The 15,396-nt window shown below is 52.3% G+C and overlaps 4 protein-coding genes across 4 annotated transcripts; 2 read left to right on the top strand and 2 right to left on the bottom strand.

Annotated features, from left to right (window-relative positions):
• Positions 1-924: 924 nt before the first annotated feature.
• On the top strand, positions 925-4,713 carry N0V96_007181 (uncharacterized protein; the record flags this gene model as incomplete). Its single annotated transcript, XM_065757949.1, has 1 exon — positions 925-4,713. The coding sequence occupies one exon, from the start codon at positions 925-927 to the stop codon at positions 4,711-4,713; it is 3,789 nt and encodes a 1,262-aa protein (XP_065613472.1).
• A 383-nt stretch (positions 4,714-5,096) lies between these two features.
• Positions 5,097-7,675, bottom strand: DBP4 (ATP-dependent RNA helicase dbp4; the record flags this gene model as incomplete). Its single annotated transcript, XM_053198146.2, has 2 exons — positions 5,097-7,433; positions 7,535-7,675. The coding sequence occupies 2 exons, from the start codon at positions 7,673-7,675 to the stop codon at positions 5,097-5,099; spliced, it is 2,478 nt and encodes an 825-aa protein (XP_053044344.2).
• A 2,833-nt stretch (positions 7,676-10,508) lies between these two features.
• Positions 10,509-10,775, bottom strand: N0V96_007179 (uncharacterized protein; the record flags this gene model as incomplete). Its single annotated transcript, XM_053198145.2, has 1 exon — positions 10,509-10,775. One exon carries the CDS (start codon positions 10,773-10,775, stop codon positions 10,509-10,511), a length of 267 nt encoding a protein of 88 aa, XP_053044343.2.
• Positions 10,776-12,179: 1,404 nt separating this feature from the next.
• Positions 12,180-12,728, top strand: N0V96_007178 (uncharacterized protein; the record flags this gene model as incomplete). Its single annotated transcript, XM_053198144.2, has 1 exon — positions 12,180-12,728. One exon carries the CDS (start codon positions 12,180-12,182, stop codon positions 12,726-12,728), a length of 549 nt encoding a protein of 182 aa, XP_053044342.2.
• Between the last annotated feature and the right edge of the window lie 2,668 nt (positions 12,729-15,396).

Here is a 15,396-nt window from a genome sequence, read left to right as displayed (position 1 = left end):
GTCCGGTGTGTGTGTATGTGAGAAGCTCCTCAAGTGAACGCTTCAAGACGGCACAAAGAACTCAACGAATCCTCGGGACATCCCTCGCCTTGCATCACCGCTGTCGCAAAACTCATTCTACTCGACTGACAATTCATTGACCCGCTCATACTGCACCGCCAGCCACATTCCTTCGTCAAGCCCGTCCATCTGGTCCTCCACACCGACGATCCGACGCGCGCGTGGTTTGGCGCGACTTGTGCCTGGAAAAGATGGTCGTTGCGACTTGGGACCGCTCTTCCTCTCTTTGTTGACAAACCGCCTCCCTCCCTTCCCGATCCGGCGGGCCTGTCCCTCTGGAATAGCTTCACTTTGAGATTCTTCTCTCACTTGAAGCTCCTGCAACCACCTCCCTTGCAGCCTTCACAAAGCCTCATTCACATACGACCTTGAACCTCGCGCCAATTCTTCTCGAGGTTTTCCTTTGGCAGCCGCCTCCCTTGTAGCTCAACATAGATCTCATGCTTCAGTGCGCCTGCCATTGTTGACGAGACAAAAGAGACCTCGACTTACGACAAACTGCTTTTCAGAGACTCGTTGAAAACTGCAGCGCATGTCTACCCAAACAATAATAATGTGAGTTGCGTCTTTGCGATCCTTTCTCCTCCCATTGCTTCTTTCCTTCAACGCTCTTTCTTCTCGCGCTTGTCGTCTGTGAGTTTGACCTCATCGTCACTTCCTACTTCGACAATTCTCAGTACCTGATTCTTTCAGCCCTCCTTATTCCTCCTCATACATCGTATCTCTTCTCATCTTCACGATTCAACCCTCTCCGTCTCATCTCACTACTACGTGGGGTTGATTGATCTCATTTGATACACAACCCGCCATCTCAACCCACAACTCACCATCATCACAGACCCTCCTCCGTCACACTGCGCCAAGATGCCACCCAAAAGAAGGGTCCGTGACGACCACGGTGAGGCGCCATCCACGTTGGCCGGTGGTGCTGCCGTCAGTCGAGAGCTGCCTTCGTTGGCATCGCGACTCGACACATCGTACGGATCTGCACCTTCCACGATTCTGCGGAACACTCGCCGTGGTCAACAACGCAATTTGCAAGACATTATCAAGGAAACACTACACGACAGCGACGACCCTGATGACGACCCGGGCGACCCGGGCGACCCGGACAATGGCGACGAAAGCGATGATGGCGATGCCAGTGCCAGCAGCAGTGAGAGCAGCAACAGCAAACAGCCACAAAAGCGTGCTTCTCGACGCACAAGGCAAACAAGGCAAACAAAGTCACCAACCTCCAAACCAGCGCCAAAGACGAATCCGCCGCGCAGAGTACAACCGAGTCCTGATCCAGACCCTGATCCCGACCCGGACTTTGACCAAGACTTCGGCCCCTATCGAGAGTCCTCAGAATCCCCCGATCCACTGAGGGATGCAACACCAGATCCCCTCCACGTCCGGCGCTCACCGCGACGACAATCACCAGCCAAAACTGGTAAGTGCGACCCCGTGCGCGACACCAGGTCTTGCCTTGCCGCGGTCTCACTTCCCTTGCTAAATATCGTCTCAGCTCCCTCCATCGAACCTCCTTCATTCCAGCAAGGCCCTCTTGTTCCTCCACAGCAGTTCTTACCAGGTGCTGCACCTCCAAGAGGGCAATTCTCAACATATTCACAGTCGATGAATAGGAGAGCCAGCTCGGAGGATCCTACTCAAGGTTTGACACCTGCTAGACGATCTCTTCCTGCGGCAAGCTGGAACTCCGTTTTCGCTCGAGCCATATCCGAAGAGCCCTATTCCCAGTCTCGCTCTCAACTCGCCCAAGGCCCTCCGGAGCCGACTCCGACACCAGACTCAGTTCGCACCTTTGGCCAGGAAAGCTCACTCTATGGAGGTGCCGATATTGGCTCAACCCCGTCGCAGTCTCTCTCTTCAGGGCGTGGTGGTCGCATGCGGTCAATCGAGGAGAGCGAGGAACCTTCTCCCCCAAAGCAGCAGACGAGAGGCATAGATCTACTCAGTCCATTGAGGCGCTTAGCACGCGATCCCCGGCACAACGCGCAAATGGCACAGCGAAATATGAACCAGGCAGCTCCTCACCAAGGAGCCATCCAAGCTCCGATCACCAAGGTTTCTGATAGACCTCCTCCCGATCTGCCGCCTTTACTGCCCTCCCAGGGCAACATCCGCCCATCTCAACAGGAGCCACCAAGTACACCGCCATCAGGTCGATTTCGACCGCGCAGCAGTAAATCACCTTACCAGGCGTTGCCTGCTCACCTTGTCAACCAATCTCCTGCTAAAAGAGACTCATTAGGGTCAGTAGCAAGCTCGCGTCAGCTCGCAGCTAATAAAGATTCGGTGTCACCTTCTCCTGCTGCAAGGTCGAGCTCAACTCGTCTGTCAAGTCGTGTTAGCGAAGAGCCATCTCTTGATCATCAATCCCCTCAAGCCTCAAACCGTCACCCTTCACCTCGCAAGCCGCTGCAGGCCGTGAACTTCATTCCTGCTCGCAGAGGGCCGCTGGCTGCCGAAGAAAATCCTGCACCTCCTCGCCCCCTATTTGGCAAACCTCTACCCGTCAATGGTGATCCAGCACCGTCTCGTTCCTTGGCCAACGATCCTCCAGCCATCAGAGTGGAAGCTCTAGGGTCCACAGCGGGCGGAACCGGCTCGACGAGGCTTCCCGGTACAAGTGGCCTTTCTGGCAACAGGGACGGTCGACCAGCACCTGGCCGAGGCGAGCCCGGTATGTTTACTCCCGAAATGCGAGCAAGGATACAGCAAGAGCATCGGCAGGAACGGATCAAGCAGGAAGCCCTTCGAAAGGAGCGCAGTGCTCGTTTGCAGGCATGGCCACGAGTCTACAATACGGTGTATGAATGGACAAATGTCCCTCGACCGGACAGCCCCGAGACAGACGACGACTTTGGATCCGATTCAGATGGCCACATGAACTCGATTGTGACTTCGCGACAGGTTCCCTACAGCGAGTTTTCGTGGGCAAGTTGGATCTTGTTCAAGATTGCTGACGCGTTCGTGGACTTGATCAACTTTGTCTGCTCCCTGGACTTTTGGATTCTCAAGGCTTCGCTCGGCATTCTGCTTCTTTCACTCCTGACATGGGGTGCCTTGACAGGATTGAACTCCACGCCGGCTATTGGACTAGGCGGCATCCAATGGTACGGTCTGTCAGACTTCTCTCACAATTTCGGTCAATTCGTGCCACTTTGGATGTCGCGACCTGCAACGCTCTTCGGCGACGATGACGCTAGGGAATATGTCCGTCAGCAACGCAACCACGAATACGAAATCACAAAGTTGACGACGGCCAGCAAGCTTCATGAGGGATCGCTGTCGCGCTTGATGGAGATCGTTCCCAAGGTTGTGCACATGAAGTTGGACAAGAAGGGACGGCCCGTCGTGGGAGAGGAATTCTATCACGCGTTGCGTGACCTCATGAAGAGCGATGCCGAAGTATTGACGCTGAGTCGGGGCCATGGTGGCTACCACTTCGTCTCCGATGAGAACTGGCTGGCGATCAAGAGCAGACTCCAGAAGGATCCCGTATATCAGAAAGCTGCAGAGCCGCCTACGCCAGGATTATCCTCCGCGGACGTCGAGAATATCTCACAATCCAAGTTCGACAAGACCTGGGAGAAGTGGCTTGTCAACAATAACAAGAAGATTGCCAAAATACTCGAACCCCAGTTTAGCACGTCCATTCCGGACAAGATTGGCAAGGATCTCGAATCCAAGATTGAGAGGTTTGTCAAGGACCAGTTCAAGAATAAGGACACCAAAGATGTCGTGGTGACACGGGATGAGTTCATTCGCCATCTTAAGGACGAGTTCGCCACCCATCGAAACGAGGTCAAAGCTGAGGCGCAAGAACTGCAGAAGAAGTTGGAGCAGTACATCAATGAATCGGTTGAGGGCATTCTGAAGAAGAGCCCGCCAAAGGGCGTCACCCGGACGGAAATGATCACAGTGGTTGATGGCATGATCCGCCAGGCGATTGCGAATGCTGGACTGGAAGCGCTTGCGCAAGGCAAGATCGGTGCGGTCTGGGACAAAGAACTCCGCCATCAGGTCAACTACTTGGCTCATGGCAGCGGTGTCATTGTAGGAGGCGACCATCTGACGCCAAATTACGTGCCTCCCATCAAGGCCAAACTAGGCACCGAGAGTCATAAGAGATTAACATCGCGGAGTCCCCACATCCAACCACCCGCTGCAACACTGTTTGGCTGGGAGGACGAAGGAGACTGCTGGTGTGGCATGGTTGTTGTGGACAGAGATGGAAAAGAAGGTGGCGTCCGCATCGGCTACATCCTCAGTCGAGAGATTGTTCCCCAGCATCTGGTCGTCGAGCATATTTTACCTGGGGCCACACTGAATCCCGACGCCAGGCCAAAGGACATTGACATTCTGGCATATTACACCGACCTTCACACGCGTAATCGGGTTGCCGACTTTGCGGCAGCCCACTTCCCAGGCAACAAACTCTCGGATGGCTGGGTGAAGATTGGTCAATTTACTTACGAAAGCAGCGACACGCTAAACGGAGCACACGTACATAAGCTCAGTTCGGAGCTTCTTTCCTTGGGGGCCTACACGGATCAAATCGCGCTTCACGTCACCAGCAACTATGGCTCAGACCATACGTGCTTGTACAGAGTGAGACTCTATGGCGTGGAGAACGAGGCTTGAGGAAAAACCGGGACCAAGGATGGGGGGTGGGTAGATAGAATCTTGCAGTTGTCGCGTCTTCGGCGTTGATTCGACTGGGGCCTCACTACATTTGAGCGGGACGCACTGGCTTAGGGATGGCTTTTTGCAAGACGTGAGGATTTTTCAAGCATTCAGGGAACGAGGGATTGAAAAGGCACTTGGCGTTGGGGTTTGACGATACCCCTTGGACTTCTTCTGATGCAGTCCTTAGGCAAAGAGAGTATTTAATGCATAACGTTTTCAAATATTTTTGCTGATTAGCAATGTTCATAGTCCATCTAGTACATGATCAAGCGCTTCTAATGTGGCAGGCTAACTTTTTCTCCTTTTGATTCAATCCTCTCAACGGGGTATATATCTTTTTAGTTCAATAAGCCCGAAGCCAAAGCCTCGAGGTCCTCCAACGTCTCGGGCTCGTGGTCAATCTCGAGCACCTTGCCGCCCTTCTTGGCCTTCTTCTTCTTCTCCCTCTCCTCGTCCGAGTCGTCCTGGAACCACTTCTTGGTCTTCTTCTTTGGCCTTTCGTCCTCGCTGCTGCTGTACTCGCCGCCGCCCTCACCCGCAATCGGCAACGACCGCAGCAGCGCCAACGGATCTTCGTCCTCGCCGTCGTCAGCACCGCCACCACCCGCGACCTGCGGTCCCTCGGCACTCTTCGGGATACCCTCCCCGCGCTCCTCGGCCTCCCTCTGCTTCCTCTTGAGTCTCTTCTCTTTAAGCCGTCCCTTGGCGGCGAGCTTATCATCCACATCAGCCTCCTTGACGCGCGCCGCCTCGCCCTCGACGAACTTTTGCCGGAGTTCCTCCGCGGGGCCTTCCTTTTCGAAATCGTCTTCGTTTTGCAGCTCGTAGATTTGGTGCGCGTTGCCGTCCTCGTCAAAGACGAGCTTCTCGCCGCGGCCCTTGAACTTGAGCATCTTCTTCTTGGACTGGAGGGCCTTTTCGCGGCGCTTGGAGTCGACGATGAAGTCTTGGCCGCCGTAGGATATCACCTTTGGCTTGGCGCCGGGTGCGAGGTTGGATTCGGCGTCGAGTTCGTCGTCGCCGAGGACGCGTTTTACGGAGAGGAAGTCTTCTTCTCCATCCCCGTCTGCGCCGGTGTTACCGGCGGCTGCTGCGGTGGGGTCGGTTGCGTCGCCAGTGACTTCGTCGCCGTTGGCGACGAGTTTGGTGTAGTGGCCCGAGAGGACGTCCTGGTTCGTGCGCTCGAACATGCGGTCGTACTTTGTCCTGACCTCGGGCTTCTTGGGCTTCTTGGGTCCCGCCGCCGCGTCGTCGGAGTCCTCCTCGTCTTCGTCGGAGGACATGCCCTTGCGGGGCGCGTTCTTGACCTTTTTGATGTCCTCGCCCTTGCGCATCTTGATCTGCGGCGCACCGGGGAGGCCGAGACTCGCGGCGTAGGCGTCGAGGTCGAGTTTGTTGAATTTGAAGACCTCCTTGTCCTTTTGTAGGTAGATGGAGCGGACGTAGCTGATAAAGGCCTTTTGGCCGAGGTACTTGAGGTCCGGGTTGGAGAAGCACATGCTCTGGAGCTGGTCCTTGATGCTCTTCTTCTTGCTCTCCTTGACGGTGATCTTGTTGATGGGCACCTTCTTCAGCTCGAGGCGCTTGAGCATGCCGGCCTCCTCACTGGGCTCGAGGAAGAGAACGGCTTTTCCGTCGCGCTCGTAGCGGGCGGTGCGCCCGACGCGGTGGATGTAGGTGTCGACGTCTTCGGGGCAGTCGACCTGGACGACCCAGTCGACGGCGGGGAAGTCGACGCCGCGGGCGACGACATCGGTGGCGAAGAGGACCGAGGCGTTTGCGTCAGCAAAGCGCTTTGTGATTTCCATGCGCTGGAGCTGTTTTTGCTTGCCGAGGAGGTGGAGGAGCGGGACACCGGGCTGGAGGTGTCGCATGCCTTCGTATGCGAAGCGGACCTGCTTGCCTGAGGAGAAAAAGACGATGATCTTGCTCTTGAGGTTTGCCTTGATAAAGCCGAAGAGGGTGTCGAGCTTCTCGTGGAGGGGAGTGACGATGTAGTGCTGCTGGAGGTTCTTGGGCGTGGATTCCTCGTGGACGGAGACGTATTCGGGGTCCTTGAGACTCAAGCGCGCGAGGTCGGAGATCTTCTTGCTCTGTGTCGCGCTGAAGAGGAGGGTCTGTCTCGTGGAGGGCAGGTGGTCTACCAAGGCGTCAACAGCGTGCTGGAAGCCCATGTCCATGATGCGATCCGCCTCGTCGAGCACGAGGATCTGGAGGTTATCGACATCGAAACCGGCAGTCTGGTCGAGGTGCTGCAGCATGCGACCGGGTGTACAGACGAGGATGTTCATCTTGGATAGACGCTCGGCTTCCTCCTTCAAACTCTTGCCTCCGATGACGAGACCGGCAGAGAAGTTGTGGTAGCGACCGACCTTGCGGAGGACCTCAAAGATTTGGGCGGCGAGCTCGCGGGTCGGGGAGATGATGAGGGCGCCGAGGCCGTCGAACTCTGTCCATTGCGCGCGGTAGAGCTTCTCGAGAACGGGAATAATGAAGGCGAGGGTCTTGCCGCTGCCTGTCTTGGCGGCACCGAGGATGTCGCTGCCCTTGAGGGCGAGGGGCACGGCGCGGGACTGGATATCGGTGAGGGTCTCGAAGTGGGATTTCTCGAGGCCCTTTCGGGTCGTTTCGCAGAGGGGGAGTTCGGAGAAGCTGGTATATTCGCTCTTGGGATCCTATTAATGGAGCAGACACAGGGTCTTGAGTCAGTCTTTGTCCAAAGATTCTCAACGTCGTGGGCGTGGGTGTGGTGCGCGGGCGCGCAAAAGATACTTACAAAGTCGGCTACGGCCTTCTCGAGCTGCTCGATTGTTTGCTGCTGCTGCTTCCTCTTCTCGAGGCGCGAATCTCTCTTGAGGACCTTTGGCTGCTGCTTCTTCCCTGATCCCTTTGCGGGAGGCTTCGTGGGAGTTGCCATTTTCGTCGTCTGGTTTGCGTCGAGCTCTCTCTCAATACGCCGCGGAGGATCTCAGGAAGGCAAAAAAAAGTTCTGAAGGACCTTTGGAGGAAGCGCCTGGAAATTTTTTGGCGTCGGGTTACTGCAGTGGAGTGAAAAGTTCGGCATTCGGCGACAGGGGACGCCGTCTGTGGGGTTGATAGTTGGCGGGCATTTTGACACCTGGCGCCGTCTGGCAGTTCAGCACCCGAGATGTCTTCGACCTTCAGCGCCATCCATGTCACCACTCCTATCTCAGCATAAATTTCAGAATTTATTAATTGCGACATACAAATCTGCGCTCGGTGGACTATGCGACTGTCTGAGTTTGTTACCTTGAGAGTTGGGGTTGTGTGGAGAATGTTGGCTCGAAATATCTCTCTCGGCAGTGTTCAGCGTAAGAGAAAGTTGCTCGATTGTTGATGCCAGTGCGATTGGACTTCTGTAATAATACCATCACTGATTTGCAGTTGACAACAGGCCATGTTACAATGTATCCTGTGGGATCTCATTGAGAATGTTCGAAAATGAGAACAGAATAAACTTAGCATCTTACCGCTGTTGATATCCCTCTCGGCTTCAAAGTAAGATTTTCGTCCTTGCCACCACAAGTCAACAATAATCACATACCCGATAATATGACCCCCACGCGTGCGAGACCGAGCTCAGAAAGCCCCGAGTCCACGGAGATTACCCACATAGCAGAGCTATGCTCGTATTGCGATTTGACTTTCTCATCCTCAGAAATCATATTCGATAATCTGCATTGCGGATAGTCCGGACAAACCACCTGCCCCCCACTTATGTGATCAGTTAGGTACGAATATGTGATAGTGAATATTGGACTCCATACTAGCACATGATGAAATCTGCTCAATGAGGTAGTCCCGATGAATCTGGACCTACCTACTTGCTAAATCTTCCGTGCCAGGCGTTTTTTCTTGCGGACCCCTTCAGAGCTTTCTGCCGAGGTTCTCAATTTCTCTCCTTTCCGGACATAAGATAGTCGATCTCCACGATTACCAGCCGCTCCGTCAATAATTCTTTCAAACCCAGCATGATGCCTTGCCTACAATGACATCGTTCAAGAAATTACTTCAGAATTCTCTGGAGGACGACGTGTTCTCTTCGGTGGTACTCTACGCTAAGCACCGTGATGGTTAGATAATCACACCAAGACTCGACCCCTCCTTCACAGTTAACACAATGATACTTTAGGATCTGATATCGTGTCCGAATGCCTAGGCGGCCCATCCCCATCATGGCCCAATCAAGCTCCCATCGACAAAGACACCGTCTTTACGCTAGCTTCCTGCTCAAAGCTCCCAGTCACAGTAGCCGTGTTACAGCTCGTAGAAGAACGGCTCCTCACACTCGACGCAGATGTGAGCTCCATGCTCCCCGCTCTGGGGCGTCAGAAAGTCCTGGTCGGCTGGCGTCCAGACGGCTCACCCATCCTCAATGAGCGTCGCAACCCAATAACCCTTCGCCATCTGCTGACACACTCCGCCGGTACGAGCTACTATTTCCAAAATAAAGACCTAAGACGACTTCGAAGTCTCAATGGGAAACTCCCGGCTACCTTGGAGGCTACCATTGAAGAGCGTTTTGACGACCCGCTGCTCTTCGAACCGGGAGAGGGTTGGGATTATGGATGCGGACTTGATTGGGCGGGCAAATTGGTAGAGCAGCTTACCGGCATGTCTCTAGAAACGTACCTAAAACTACACGTGTGGGCACCACTGGAAGCATCTAGCTTCACCTTCTGGCCAAACGCAGAAGGGAAAAATCACAAGATCGCCACCCTCACGGAAAGAAACGCAACCACTGGGAGTCTCGAGGTGTATCCCAACGTCCTGACCTTGAATCAAGGAGTCGACACGGAGTGCTTCGGAGGTCATGGGGCTTATTGCAGCGCAGGAGATTACATGGAGCTCCTCTATTCCATCTTCAGCAACGACAGACGTGTGCTCCAGCCCGATTCTGTGGACATGATGTTCCAGGCCAACTTGTCGGACCAAAGCAGAGCGGCTCTACAGGCAGATTTCGACAGGCGAAAACTAACCATTGGCGACTTTTACCGTGGCGAGGTCTACAATTGGGGATTGGGAGGAATGTTGATCGACGGTCGTCGTTCAGAGGCGGAGTGCCCACGGGGACCAAAGACTTTGGTATGGGGTGGTGGAACGAACCAATTTTGGGTCAGCTTTATGTCCTCTCCTTTCCAAATGTTTTTGCTAAACGTAAGTTACAGTTTATTGATCGAACCAACGGCTTCTGTGGTCTCATCATGTCTCACGTTCTCCCACCTCAAGATCCTCAGATCGAAGAAATCATTGGCGCATTTCAAAGACATGTTTACAAGTCAAACCATGATCATGGTTACCGAAGCTTTTTGTAGTATGGCTTCGCAATCACAACACTCCAAACCTGGCCCATGCTTCTAGCAGGGAGTTGTGAGACGGGAACCGGTTCCCGACATTTAGAGTTCGGCATGAAAGTTATATGAGGATAGGCAAGGGCCACAAAATGGCAGAGTTGAACTGTTCCTGCACTTTCATCATCGGCCGTAAGGTCTAAGCTTATAATTCGGTCTTCTAAAACAATGTTGCAAACGCCGCAATCTGAATATTTCCGCGCCTTATTTCAGGGCCCTCTCCATATCTCAAAATTGGTCCCTCTTACGCCCGTAGCAGTACTTTCCAACGTTCGGGTTGGTGTTGCTGCAAACACAAGTGCCGGCAGGAGCGCTATGAAGTTGATTAGCCAATATTCTAAGCATCTGAACAGACAGACACTAGTGTCATAGTAAAATTCACTTGTGCTTTTGGAACTTGTAGATGAAGCCATCCGGAGTCTTCACGGAGGCAGTCGGACACTGCTCGTTGCATGTCTCGTCAATAGGGACAGAGTTCTTTGGGTTGTTGACGCAAATGGCCGCATTGGTCCAGATGCAGGCATCAGCACCCTGCTCGTGGCAAGCTTTGAGCTGAGCTGTGCAGCAAGAGCCAATTCCGACTTCGTAGGCGAACGCGGGCACAACCGCGGCCAGGAGAGCAGCCAAGAAGAAAGAAGACTGCATTGTGGGAAAAGAGCGAATGCTACAGTTGAAGCTTTCTGAAAAGAGTGTGGGTAGCGTCAATTGATGTTGGTAAAATGAATGTGAGAGTTGTTGTTCAGATGGTTCAACCAATCTTAGCCGCGGTGCGGCTTGTTCTCATATATAGAGTAGTGCAGTTCGTAACTACGGAGTACAGTCAGATTGGATGAACCCCAGCCACGGAACGCGCGAGTAATTACAATAGGGCATCGCCAGGCTCCAAGTCTTGGCTCAATTGACTTGCAGAATCACCGTCGAAGCTTTTTTACCTTCTTGGAAGAAAACGGGGCAAGCAGGAGCCGGTGCAGCATTCCAAGCCGAATTATGCGATGTCTCCGGCTCGCCGGCGAGAATGTCCCACTGGAAAGTCGGGATCGTCTCATGGTTCGAGATTGAAGGTTTGGTTGCATTCTGAATGTCCCTAGCAGCTCTCGCTTTGGGGCCTGAGTCCTCGTAAACCGGAATCGCCGAAAAAAGAATCAAGCTAGAAACCAAACTACAACGACTAAATAGAGGATTGTGAGTGTTATGGCAATGGCCAATGTAACAGCATGGACGGTCCTAGTAAAAACAAAGGAGGCCTATTCATCGTGGCATGTACGTTTGACAAAGATGGGGGTATCACGAAACATGCGCAGTGTTGGGATGTCAGGCATTCTACGGCATCAGAAGCCTGTGACAACCTAAAGGTATCATAGTTGTCAGACAAATGGATGTAGAGCGCAGAGAGAATTCTATCAGAGTCTCACCAAAACCGAGACAGGACCCGAAGTTGTACAGACTCTTTCAACTCCGCTTACTAGCAGCGACTAGGGTAGAGGACCCAACGGACAGCTCATCAAGGTCGTCTAATTCAAGTCACCCATCAGCCTCACATATCCTCTCTCAGAAAGTAACTCCTTTTAGATGATTACACTAGGCACTAAACCGGAACTTCTCCCAATTAAGCGTCGAATTCTAAATCTCGTGATGACACTCACCTTTAAAGCCGCAAGTTCTTCTGGCGACTGACTATAGAAAATGTGTCTGTGCTGGGCCTTGGCAGAAACCATATCCGGCGCTCACGACTCGCGAGCAGGTGACATACAGATCAATTGAAGATCTCTCGACCATTCAGGAAAAGTGGAAACTTCGTAACTGATAATCCAATTTGATTGCTACTATGGCGGGAAAACTTAATGATTCACAATTATCGAAGAGATAGTTGTAGATGTCCGGAGTCAGCCCGGACTCGGGCTTCCTCAACTCACATAAGAATTGGTCAATTTCGTCCAAGTCTTTGTTGTGTTCTCATCAACATCCAGTCTCTCACTTACACACGATCGCTTCAATTACACGCTCATTTTAACACATCCATTTAAAAAAATTTCGACCAAAGTCGGAATCATGAGAGTCCTCCTCCCTATTTTCCTCTTCGCGGCCTACGCCCAGGCCCAACTCATCTTGGGCGCCCTCGCCCTGATCGAGCTCACCATCGAAGTACTCGAGGCGGCGGAAGTCGTCGCCACCATAGATGTCTCCGTCGACCTTGCCGTCACCGGCGCCGAAGCGGCTGAGACTGCCGCCGTCGAGGCCACCGTCACCAACGTTGGCACGACCGTGACCCGCGCCGGCGAGGCAGGCATCGAGCTCGAGGGCGATGCCGCCATGACCGGCTTCGGCCGCGTCTCCCGGGAGGGTCCCGGCTTCACCCAGGGAACCTTCACCTACCGCCAGCAGTACCCCCTCGGTGTCGGAGCGGGTCGCCGCTCGACTGCCAACCCGGAGATCAGCCTCTCATGGGGGGCCCGGACCAACGGTGTCCGCAGCGGAAACACCAACAGCATCCAATTCACCAACCCCACCATTTCCAATGTACGGGCGCTCAACCCCGGTGGAAAGGGCACCAGCATCCGTGTCCGATCCTCCAACACTAGGCTCCTCGCTCCGAAATAAGTGTCGCCATCATGTTTGGTCCTAGGTTCATTCAAGAGAAGGGGTACTGGGCCATTGGTAGTTTCTCGTGTCTGGAAAAAAACTTTAGACTTGTATTTGTCAGTAGGGAGGCGCTTGAAACAACTCAATACACAATCAATACAAGATGGCCTCTCAAATGATCCAAATCCGCTTGTTCCTGATATAGACAAGCTAGGCGTACACGGTATCACTAATAACGTCTACTTCGCCTACAAAATATGAAATGAAGCTACATGTGTGAAATCGTTTTCGGCGCAAGGCCCGGCAAGGACTCTTAGCCTTACCCGTTATGTGAGCATGTCTCATTAATCTTCTGATGAAGCGATGGAATTATTTTGGATTATCACTGAGCCTGTCTACGTCATGGAGTGAATCAAAAGTCGATCCGTTAGGCGGAGCGGCCGATGCAAGGCTCATTCAACGTTCGACGTGCCATAGATGGTTGCGAGTATAAATGCACATTACTAATACCCCCCGGGCAACGCACCCTATCTTTCTCGTACATAAGCCCTGTCCCAGTCGCCTGTCTCGAATGAGTTGAAGAATCGACGTTCTTCTTATGTCTGTGTCTGATAGATGAATGAAGAATATGTCGCTGGTCGCGTTTGTTTCAAATAGTACATACTAATGTTGACAATGTGTCCATGTATTAAGTGCCTCCCTGTTTGCCCCGTGGGTTGTGTTAGGTCTAGACTGACCATCAAAGAAATCCAAAATAGGGTTCTGTTTGGGTCTTCCTATGCGCCATCGGCTCTACAATGCATCAGAGTATCAATATATCCAGACGTAAGGCAGAGGTAGACCTCCTGCCCCTTGAACAAACTACTCGAGCTCAATCGCGCTCATTGGTCATGATTATGCCCTATAAGTCATTGGTCGCTCAGCATACCCTCTGCTCGCTTTCACGACAGCCCCGCATATTTTCACTATCTAGCCTTTCCCACGATATAAGCTCCAACTAAGCTTTACCACTTATTGTTGCCGGTAGATCAGAACCATCACTTAAGGAGAATTGAGAATGCATGGGGTGGCGTGGATATTAAGTTACATGATACTTATATTGGCTGTATATTTGGGCTCAAGGTCCACGGCCATCATCGGCAGATTATTCCAAGATCATTTACGGCGCCTCTTGTGGCTTTGCGGTGGATAAATGGTTAGCCGGTTCCAGGTTGTGTGCCAGCAGGCTCGACTGCAAGAATTTCAATGTCATTGCCCAAAGGAGACAAGGACACTTGACGAACATGCCGCTCCCTTTAATTCCGATCCAAAATGCGACTCAGGAATAGAGATCGACAGATGTCTAATCTTACGGCACTGTATGTACAGTGGACTTAGGATGCCGGCAAAAGTCTCCCGCCGGCTCCTGGGGTGATCCAGGTTGATATGACTCTCAACACAAGATTCCTTTGCACCAGATTTGACCGCCACATCCCGGAAAGCATATATCTAAAGGCTATGCTCTCATCTGAAACATTCCAGATTGAGGTTTCGACGAATTGTCTCCATATACTAGCTGAGTCTGGGCCATGGACAGAGATGGATATATCAATGGAGACAGCATACTTATCTGTCAGGCGGAACTGACTGCAGCGTGACGGACGCCGCGTGATGGAGTAGCTAGAGACCTTACCAACTCTAGAAGCAGAAGTCATCAACCGCTAAAAGCCTCCCGCGTTTAATCTTGGATCTCTCAGCTCTCGGGAAGACGGGATTGAGCGCTGTAATTGCCGGTGGATTCTAGAACTCAATTTTAGACTGGCCAAAGTAATACTGTAGACTTCGCGACCTCACAGTAGCTATCGACTGTTCATATAAGTCAAGTTACGAAACTGCGTAACCAGGCATTGAGATATCACCCGCAATCCATGTGAACCAAAAGCCTGGTGTTGGCAATGGCCTTTGTATTATTACATAACGGCATAGCCGAAGGCATCCCGCCGGGCCAACTTATTTCCCGCCCCCACAACATGTCAAAAAAGCCTACCAAGGGGAAGTAGAATGCCGAATTTTCCATGCGGTCAATTATCGTACGAATCATGCGTGTTGAACTGTTACATCTCATCTGAAATATCCATGGCAAAAACAGACTTCTAGCTTGTCCAACGTCAACGGTAGCCGCTAAATGTGATGTAAGCTACCACAATGCACAGACGTGATTTTGGCCACACGTACAATCAACTGATAATTACCGTGCTTGCTTCCGTGGCATATTTCGAAAGGCGATCTTTCGCTCCTATAATTCTGGAAGCAAACGTTCAGTTTGACCTCCACTAAACTCAATCAAATCGTTCTGCTATTCCTGCCCCCAAGGTATTGACTGATACATGACCGAAAACTTAGAACCAGTGTAGACGGACTGCACATGGGACCTGATCTTTTTCGAGCAGCCCCAGCCGAGATTATGTATTTCAACCATCATAACTCCAACCACAAGAATGGTCTCGGAGCATCAAAACTTGAATGTGACCTCAGAAACAATATCCTTTGATGCATTCCTATAAAGATCTCAGCATTGCAACGGCAGAGTGACTGCGTTTCCGCTTAGTACGAACCGCGACAGTGTACGCGACGCAAGTCTGCAAAGATGATTTTTTAGTAATTGAGAAACAGTAGTATGGGTGTAGGAGTGGCGTACACATCCTGA

This window comes from Colletotrichum fioriniae, assembly GCF_027942845.1.
Source record: "Colletotrichum fioriniae strain IMI 355084 chromosome Unknown scaffold_8, whole genome shotgun sequence".
NCBI classification, from domain to species: Eukaryota; Fungi; Ascomycota; class Sordariomycetes; order Glomerellales; family Glomerellaceae; genus Colletotrichum; species Colletotrichum fioriniae.
This window is presented reverse-complemented; position numbering and strand designations above follow the sequence as displayed.